General features: G+C 37.2%; 1 protein-coding gene and 1 long non-coding RNA gene across 2 annotated transcripts; both read right to left on the minus strand.

Annotated features, from left to right (window-relative positions):
- Positions 1-2,897: 2,897 nt before the first annotated feature.
- LOC111702657 (uncharacterized) lies at positions 2,898-3,647 on the minus strand. Its single transcript, XM_023474415.1, has one exon. It carries the CDS (start codon positions 3,645-3,647, stop codon positions 2,898-2,900), a length of 750 nt encoding a protein of 249 aa, XP_023330183.1.
- Positions 3,648-8,484: 4,837 nt separating this feature from the next.
- LOC111702742 (uncharacterized) lies at positions 8,485-9,712 on the minus strand. The gene is made up of 2 exons (XR_002765475.1): positions 9,503-9,712; positions 8,485-8,538 (listed from the first exon to the last, which is right to left on the minus strand). It is a non-coding gene; the product is annotated as an uncharacterized LOC111702742 (long non-coding RNA).
- Between the last annotated feature and the right edge of the window lie 506 nt (positions 9,713-10,218).

Consider the following 10,218-nt stretch of genomic DNA (forward strand, 5'->3'; position numbering starts at 1 on the left):
TAGATAAGGTCCTCTTTACAGCGGAGACAACGGAGGCTTAGATTTATCTTCCCTGATGAACACATGAGAACAGGAAACTAAACTGGGAGGAATCTCATCTGGTTTCAGGGACGGAACTGTAGAATGATGAGGAAGGACTGTGAAACTGTTCTTCAGGACTGATTGCAATCTCCGAAGATACTCCGAGGAAGGTAACTCTGGACTGTTCAGGAATTCTCCAGGCAACACCAACGGAGATCCAAAAAGGGTTTTGGATGCGGAGATGGCGGAATCTTCTCTGGGAACACTACGAAGACTGAGTAATACCAGAGGAAGATGATCAAACCAGTCTGCTTCAGACAATCTAGCTCTCAGGGATACCTTGAGACAGCGATGGAATCTCTCAACCAGGCCATTAGACTGTGGGTGGAAGGACGTGGTTGGTGAGTGAATAATCCCCAGGAACTTGCAGAGATTGTCCAGATAGAACTAGTGAATTGTGCTCCACGATCAGAGGTAATTACAGACGGCACTCCAAATGTTGGAATCCAGGAACGCAGTAAAACCTTGGCACATTCCTCTGCTGTTGTGGATTGGAGAGGTATTGCTTCCGGCCATCCACTTGTTCTGTCCACGATGGTAAACAAAAAATTAAACCCAGAGGATTGAGGTAAGGGGCCAACTAGATCTACATGGAGATGAGAAAACCTCCGTCCAGGAACAGGTATAGGTTGGATGGGAGATCTGATGTGGGTTTGAATCTTGCTCCGTTGACAATCCAGGCAGGATTGAGACCATAAGTTAACATCCCTGGACAAACCTTCCCACACAAAACTTCTTGAGATTAATCTTCTAGACGCACCTACACCAGGATGAGAGATATTGTGAATCAACAAGAACACCAACCTTCTCATCTTCTCCGGAACCAGGGGGCGTAGGTTGCCCGTGGACATGTCACAGAGTAGGATGGAACCTGAGAATGGAACAGAAATAACAGATAAAGTTGATGAACGTCTGAGTACCTCAATCTTTGGGCAGGACTGCTGTAGGATAGACATTTCGAAGAAAGATATTCCTGGAACTGGAGGCGCGCGGAGCAACTGGTTGGAGTCCGGATATCAAAGTCGTTGGCGGAGGAATGTATGGAACATCACTGGACTCTGAACGGGACAGGGCATCAGCAACTACATTCTCTGGACCAGGGAGATGAAGGATCTCACAGTTGAACTCAGACAGGAACGATAATCTCCTTTGCTGCATGGCGGACCAGGGCGGAGACGTTCTAAACAAAGCATATGTCAATGGTTTGTGGTCAGTGAACAGAATAAACTGTCTACCTTCTAGCATGAAGCGGAAGTGGCGGAGAGAAGAGTAGGCAGCGAACAATTCACGGTCGAAGGCGGAATACTTGCATTCTGGGGCGGATAATTTCTTGGAATAAAACGCCAGAGGGGCCCAGGAACCGGATACTTCTTGTTGTAAGACTGCTCCAACATGAGATCCAGAGGCATCCACGGATAAGGATATCCTGGCGGAGGGATCAGGGTGAACCAGAGTAAGAACATTTGCCAGGATGGATTTGGCAGCTGCGAAGTATTGGTTCATCTCTAGGTCCCAGGTTAGAGTTGAAGATTTAGCTTTGAGAGCCTCAGTTAAAGGACGTAGGAGATCAGCTGCAGCCTTGATAAATCTTCTGTAGAAATTGAGAATTCCTAGAAACCTCTGTAAACCCTTCTTGTCTGTTGGACGAGGGAAGGCGGAGATAATCTCTGTGCTTCGTCAGAGGAATACATCCTGAACCTGAAACCCTCATACTAAGAAAGTCCACTGCAGGAGCTGCAAAAACACACTTGTCAGGGTTGATACTGAGTCCATGGAGTTGGAGAAGATCAAGCACGTTCTGAACATGTTGAAGGTGAGAGCTGAGGTCGGGGCTGGAGATAAGGACGTCATCCACATATACAAAACAGTAAGGAAGTCCTTGAAAAATCTGATCCATCAACCTTTGGAAGGTGCATCCGCTGTTTCTGAGACCAAACGGCATCCTCAACCATTCGAACAGGCCAAAGGGGGTGATCACCGCTGTCTTAGGCACATCTCCAGGAGCCATTGGAACTTGATAATACCCCTTGGTTAGGTCCAGCTTAGTGAATACCTTGGAACCATGAAGACGAGATGAGAAATCTGCAACATTAGGAAGAGGATATCTATCAGGAACAGTTGAGTATTCAGGCGGTGGTAATCACCGCAAGGTCTCCAGGAACCATCAGGCTTCTTTACCATGTGCAAGGGACTCGCCCACGGAGAGGAAGAGCGTCGGATTATCCCTGCAGACTCCATGGCCGCAAACTCCTTCCTTGCCGATTCCAGCTTTTCTGCGTCAAGACGGCGGGCTTTGGCAAAAACTGGCAGGCCAGGCAATGTGGGGACAGTGTGGCAGACTGGATGCCTTGGATCTGTGGTGAAAAAACCTTTGGAGGAGACGACATCAGGATATTCGGACAGGAGATCGTGGAACTCTTAAGGGGTAGAAAGGAGAGCAGGTTCCAGGTTCCAGGGTCGAGGAGTCAAGGAGACAAGAACCTGCAACATCAACCAGGAGGTGATTGTGGCGTAGAAAATCTGATCCCAAAATTGGCGTGGACACGTTGGCTAGCAAAAAATTCCACTCAAAACATCTGGAACCGAACTGTAGAGCTAAACAGCGGGAACCATAAGTGTCCATGGGGGATCCATCGGCAGTTCTCAACTGAACACCAGAACCTGGAGCTGAAGGTGATCGGGGAAGTTGAGGGAACACTGACACAGACGCACCAGTATCAACGAGGAACGTGTTGGAGCTGAGCTTGTTCTTAAGGAATAACAGGGGTGAGGAGTGGGTTTCGGCGGAACCATGTTTACAACATCCCCGCCGTTAACTAGTTTCCCGAAAAAGAACATGGCGACCTGCACTGGTTAGCCTGGTTTCCCCACTTGCGATGATACCAGCACTCTGAGGAGGTAGATGAGGATGTAGATCGACCTGGACTGCTGGATCTAGTGCGACCAGAAGAGGACCTGGTTCTGGAGCTTTGAGATACCAGCGATACATCCTCCATCTGTCTGTAGTCTTGAGACGAAACTGCATGGACGGCATTAACTCTTCCACGAACGGTCCATAGTTCGTCTGCTCTGGTAGCCATCCGTCTAGGGTCAGCAATCGATTCCGTCAGTAGATGGGAACGAATATCTGCAGGGAGACGATCCATAAACAGGCCTAAGAAAAAGAAACCAGGTTTCTCATCTTCAGGGAGGAGTACTAACATTTTATCCATGAGTTCTGAGGGTCTTTGATCAGTCAGAACCGGGATACTCTGGAGAGCCTGATACCTCTGGAAATTACTGAGAGTGTACATCTGGATAAGGCGGGTTCTCAGGGTTGCATAGGGATCTGAAGTTGGATTACGGATCAGATCTATGAGGCGAGTGGCAACGTCCTGGGGAAGGGCTGCAACACAGTGGTGAAACTTGGTTAGAGAAGTCGTCACACGCTTGATCGCAAACTGGGCCTCAGCCTGAAGGAACCACACCTCAGGGGAGTCCGTCCAGAAGGTGGGAAGCTTGATGGATACCGTGGTGAGGGATAACTGACCATCAGGGGGTGAAGATACCTCATCATTGGTCGACATCGCTACTATGCTGAAAAAGAACACTATCGTAGGAACCTTACTTTGGTGTTTGAGTATGAAAAGAGCAGGGACTCGGTAAGAACCAATTTCGGGCGCTTCAACAAGAGGATTTAATTCCGACAAAAGAATCATGTCGGGGTCACCAAAATGTAGCGACGAAATAAATAAGACCAAATAAACTGACTGAATATATATTTATCAAATACAGTATTTATACCAGATGCAGTATATCATAATCTAAACAATAACATATGAAGTATGGAATATGCTGTGTACTGCATTCCAGGAATCCAGGGGCGCCACAAGCGTACATTTATAACTAGAGGATTTAAATAACTTTTCCTTAAAAATTAGACCATATCTGGAAATTGCGAATTTTCTTACTACAATTTTGCAAATTTTCTGTAATTCTGTGATTCAATCTTTATAAAATTCTAGAATTTAATAAAAACAATATATATACTATTGTATATGAAGGAAAAATACTTAATGCAACCACTAGAAAATAATATATTCGTCGAGTCGGTTTTTCTTATACTTTATTTTACAAAGATACAAAAAAAGATAAGACAAAAATTTTTAAATTCTGCTCTGTAGAAAAAAATTCGGTTAATTTTATGGAAATAACCTGGATCCGGATCCCTTTTTTCCTTGTGCGGATCCAGGATCCAGGATCCGGATCTGCATCAAAATTAAATGGATCCTAAGCACTGAATTTTAAATATATTATGTTGAATGTGCCCCGAGTTTTTAGATGGAGAGGAGGTAGAGAATAGTAGTGGGTTGTCTAAATCTACTGATCAAAATAGTGAAATCATTTACAGAAGAAATCGTTTGCTGTATATTAGATCCTAAATCTTCCAAAAGGAAAAGCGGGTTATGTTAATTTTATACAGGGGGCTGGGGTCCCCCCTTCCACTCTTCTGTCAGGACTAGGGTTAAGATTTAAATGGAAATTCCTGAATTAAGGTATTTTAATACTTCTAAACAAAAAAGGCAAGTTTGCATGTTTTAATATAAAAGAAAAAGGTAAGTGAGCATTGAACATTTTGTCAGTACAAAATAATTAAGTTAATATTAATATTGAATTATGTTGAAAAGATCAATTTAAGGAGAGGCGTGTAATAATTTCCATTCTTTAAAGGGAGTGACTGGCTATGTTAGGTAGTTGAACTGAGTATGCAGTGTTGTGGGAAACTTCTTTCGGATTCATTTGAGACATATTAAACTTTATAAAGATCTGTAAATCCTGAGTTTTAGCGCAAAGTCGACGTTCAAAACTCCTACTTTGGGGGTGGATACGTTTTCAAAATTAGTTTTTTTAAATTATTAAATATCGACATCGAAAAATCAAGAAAAAAGTATACAGTAATCTAATTAGATGGTTAGGAACATATTTCTTAAAAGAAATTTGTCAATAAATCAATGCTCGATTATTTCTTTAAATTTATTCGCAGATTTCTTCAAATTCTTCAAATGTCGTCTTTTCAATAATAATTCTAGAAAATCTGCGAAAATCGTTGTGACTAATGAGAAAATAGAAACTAATAATTGAACAAGATTACTTATTTTCGATAAGATTAATCTTTATTTTCTCAACATGTTCTGTATTTTATTGTAGAACTTTTTGTTAAATTTTATGTCGTCGTTATTTAAAAATTTAAGAAAACTAATTCTGAAAACGTATCCACCCTCAAAGTAGAAGTTTTGAACGTCGAATTTGCGCTCAAACTCAGGATTTACATATATTTTAAAAGTTTATCATGTCTCAAATGAATCCGAAAGAAGTTTTCCACAACACTGCATACTCAACTTCAACTACCTTATATAGCTGGTCATTCCCTTTAATGCTTGGAGCGTGTAAGAATTTACATTCTTTCACGCTCTGACCGTGTAATAATATCCATTCTTGCATGTGCTGAGAGTTAAAGAATAAGCATTCTTAAACGCTAAGAAGCCAACAATATAACAATATTGAAATTTCTTCTCCTGAACCGTGTAATAATGGGATAGGTTTACTACTATGGAACCGAACAGATATAATATAATATTAATTATAACTAAATAAATCAACAACAAGTTCAAACTGCAGACATAATGTTTTTTTTAATGTAGTCTTAAAAATCTATATAAAGGAGCTAAAAGCGCACCCAAGATGATATGGAATAATTTCCCCCATTTCCCTTTAAAAACTTTCTTTTAAGAAATTTCTCGCCTTCTGATCTAGATTTTAGAAAAAATAATATAAAAACTAAATTTAAATTAAATGCTTTTTACCTTTTTGCTTGTTTACGGAGTTTGTCCTACAGCCAGCATTATCATTAACATGTATTCTCAACTCCTTTTTATTCTGGGCTAAATATCCGCATTGAGCACATTGTGGTAGAATCCTTTTATGTTCACTAGCTTTGTGCTTCCTCAATCCAAACTTAGAGGTAGCTTCGAAATTGCATAAAGGACAGGGGTAGGGATCTTTTGACTGGACTCTCTGAACAGTAATACCAATTTTCTTACTTAATGTTGTTACATCCGTTTTTTCAACCAGGGTTCCTTAAAAAATACATTATACTAAATGTTATTTAAAATAAACTGAAATTAGACACTTTCATAAAAGTGTTGCTAACTTACATTTACCCAAGGGAACATTATCCTATGAGGACTTATTGGAGGCCTACCTGTACTTTTCCTTACATCATAGTTTAGAACATCTTCTACATCAATCTTAATATCTTCAGAGATATCTAGTACAGGGATAAGTAACACCTTCGTGCCTACTTTCTTTGTGACGTTTTAATTCAATTGAAACAGAACATCCAAATTCACAAGCATCACATTGAAAGAGTTTTACATCATGCCTTCGTTTTTTGTGGGCTGTCAGAATAGGTAACGATCTACCTTTATATTTACATTGGTCACAATATAAAAATATTCCTTTATGCACAGAGTCTATGTGCGTTTTTAAATACCATGTTCGTGTCGCCTTATAATCACAAAGATGGCAGGGATACCGAACATTTTCATGTGCAGTCTTCATGTGACTCTTGAGATATGTTGGTAGCCTGGTCGTAAATTCACACTGATCACACAGATACATTGAGTTCTCTTTGCTCGCTGAATCTGAAATAAACCATTACTCACAAAATATTTAGTATTTCCAAGGACGGCCTACATGATATAAATTGATAGATAAAGTCGTTATTGACCTTAAAAAATTGCTAAAATCAGGCCATCTACGATGAATGCCGAAGGCCTTAGGTCAACGAGCCCTTTAATGTAATCAATCAATTTATATTATTCCAGGTTCTTATAGATTATCACTGTATAATGATAAAAATTACAAATGGAAAATTTTGCTGACGTAATTATAACTGTAATTTAAATATTTTTTTTTATTTTTATTTACCTTCAGATTGATCAATGGGTTTTACTTTTCTTTTCACACATTTTTTAACTAAAAAAAGATAGTTTAGAATGATACAGTGCTTAAGGGCAAGGAAACGACAAACAAGCAAGTACGGTATGATCTTTTCAAGAGAGTGTTCGCTAAAAATGAACGGTACCCAAAGGCTGAATTTGTATTGAATCTGGAATCAATTGGCACCAATTTGACTATTTCAGCCTTAGAAATTGTAAAAATCGATGAAAATGCGCAGAGTAGTTCAGTAAATTGACAGGAATAGAGTCAAAACTCAAATCATTCAATGATATTCAAACTGATTATTTAAATCTTTAAAAATCTAAAATTTATATAATAAATTTTACTAAAGAGAAAAAAAGTTGTTAAATAGCTACTTTGTTTTTTTAATTTAATCTGTTTTTGTTGTTATTTTACCCCTAAACATAAAAAAACCTATTTTTTCAAAATATTTAATTTTTAGTAAGTTGATTTTAAGTTTGACTTTATAAAACAAAGAAATTGCAGACTTTCAAAAAACAAGTTTTTTTTCTGATTTACATCTTTGCAGTTCTTTGATATTTCTCCTTCTAGATTCAGTTCCATCCTCTATAGAAACCAGTTCTAGTGCTCCTACCACACTTCAAGATATATCCCAACTAGAAAACCAACTTTTAGGTAGGCATTTAGGAATCATTTTAGGAGATAATTGATGTAAATAATTCTGTTTGCCATTTAATTTTATAATCAATAATAATCAGTATTTTCTTATACATCATGCTACATACAGTTATAAAATGGCAGTTTAATCAGATTTGCTGGAGAAAATGGAGGAGAGCTATAGAACAAAAAATTTAACTGAAAGCTAGAACATCTTAGTTCGAATACAACTAGGTTCCTAATCATGAAAAGCTGGACTTTTATGATCCACTCATATCTAATTAATGTAAAGATTATTTTAATGCTTAAAGGGACCACCTGCCTAGGAAACCCTTTTTATGGTGTTGTAGTAATNACAGGTGCTAGTGTAATCACAATGCTTACAGGGATAAACAAGATTTTCATGAAACTTTTTAATATGCTTATTCAAACATTGACGCCAAGCACCTACATAATCACACTGTGTACAGGGATAAGTAACACCTTCGTGCTTACTTTCTTTGTGACGTTTTAATTCAATTGAAACAGAACATCCAAATTCACAAGCATCACATTGAAAAAGTTTTACATCATGCCTTCGTTTCTTGTGGGCTGTCAGAATATGTAATGAGCTACCTTTATATTTACATTGGTCACAATAGAAAAATATTCCTTTATGCACAGAGTCTATGTGCGTTCTTAAATACCATGTTTGTGTCGCCTTATAATCACAGAGATGGCAGGGATACCGAACATTTTCATGTGCAGTCTTCATGTGAATCTTCAGATATGTTGGTAGCCTGGTAGTAAATTCACACTGATCACACAGATACATTAAGTTCTCTTTGCTCGCTGAATCTGAAATAAACCATTACTCACAAAATATTTAATAATATTTCCAAGGACGGCCTACATGATATAAATTGATAGATTAAGTCGTCATTGACCTTAAAAAATTGCTAAAATTAGGCCACCTACGATGAATGCCGAAGGCCTTATGTCAACGAGCCCTTTAAAGGGAGTGTTCGCGAAAAATGAAAGGGGGTATAGGCTTAACGCGATAAAAAAGCGCTTTTGATCGCTACTAATCTTACTTCTATCTGTTAGGTCTATAAGGAGAAAATAGTTAAAGACGTCTCACACCGAATAACTTAGCGGCCATACAAATTGGGAAAATTGCAACTTACGACTTAAACCGTAAAAAATCAATTTAATTTTAAACAAATCATTTAGATATTACAGCCTATAGTCATCGATTATCTTTCGCCACATTAGTATATAGTTTATATTTTATAATATTTTATTTTTTTAGAAGACGTTTTCAACGGATTTCAAAAATTGTGAGTGGTTTGCGGCATTCTTAGATAGTTGCACAAGCGACAAGAGAAATAAACAAATAAATTAAAAAATATTATTAAGTATTAACTATATACAAATGTGGCGAAAGATAATTGATGACTATAGGTTGTAATATCTGAATTTGTTTAAAATTAAATTGATTTTTTACGGTCTAAGTAGTATGTTGCAATTTTTTCAATTTGTATGGCCGCTAAGTTATTCAGTGTGAGACGTCTTTAACAATTTTCTCCTTACAGACGCAACAGATAGAAGTAAGATTAGTAACGATCAAAAGCGCTTTTTTATCGCACTAGGCCTATACCCCCTTTCATTTTTCCCGAACACTCCGTTTAATGTAATCAATCAATTTATATTATTCCAGGTTCTTATAGATAAGCACTGTTTAATGATAAAAATTACAAATGGAAAATTTTGCTGACATAATTATAACTGTAATTTAAATATATTTTTTCTTTTTATTTACCTTCAGATTGATCATTGGGTTTTACTATTCTCTTCACACATTTTTTAACTAAAAAAAGATAGTTTAGAATAATACAGTGCTGAAGGGCTGGAAAACGACAAACAAGCTAGTTTGGAATGATATTTTCAAGAGAGTGTTCGCTAAAAATGAAAGGTGCCAAAAGGCTGAATTTGTATTGAATCTGGAATCAATTGGCACCAATTTGACTACTTCAGCCTTAGAAATTGAGGAAATTGATGAAAATGCGCAGAGTAGTTCAGTAAATTGACAGGGATAGAGTCAAAACTCAAATCATTCAATGATATTCAAACTGATTATTTAAATCTTTAAAAATTTAAAATTTATATAATAAATTTTACTAAAGAGAAAAAAATGTTTTTTAATTAGCTACTTTGTTTTTTTATTTAATCTGTTTTTGTTGTTATTTTACCCCTTAACATAAAAAACTATTTTTTCAAAATATTTAATATTTTCAATATTTACTATGTTGATTTTAAGTTTGACTTTATAAAACAAAGAAATTGCAGACTTTCAAAAAAAAGTATTTTTTCTAATTTACAATTTTTTCCAAATTTTGCTGCCCTATAACTTCTCGACCCCGCAGGTTACAAAACAAATTTTGTTAATTGAAATATATTTTTTTCCCAACATTTAGCTGTAAGCAAAAAAACCAAATCGGAAAAGAAAAGAAGATTAGGATATGTATTATTCTGGAG

The sequence above is a fragment of the Eurytemora carolleeae genome, unplaced genomic scaffold, assembly GCF_000591075.1.
Source record: "Eurytemora carolleeae unplaced genomic scaffold, Eaff_2.0 scaffold138, whole genome shotgun sequence".
In the NCBI taxonomy this organism is placed as follows: domain Eukaryota; kingdom Metazoa; phylum Arthropoda; class Copepoda; order Calanoida; family Temoridae; genus Eurytemora; species Eurytemora carolleeae.

Coding starts and splice junctions, on each gene's coding strand:
- LOC111702657 (XM_023474415.1), bottom strand. CDS start 3,647: ATGTCGACCAATGATGAGGTATCTTCACCCCCTGATGGTCAGTTATCC.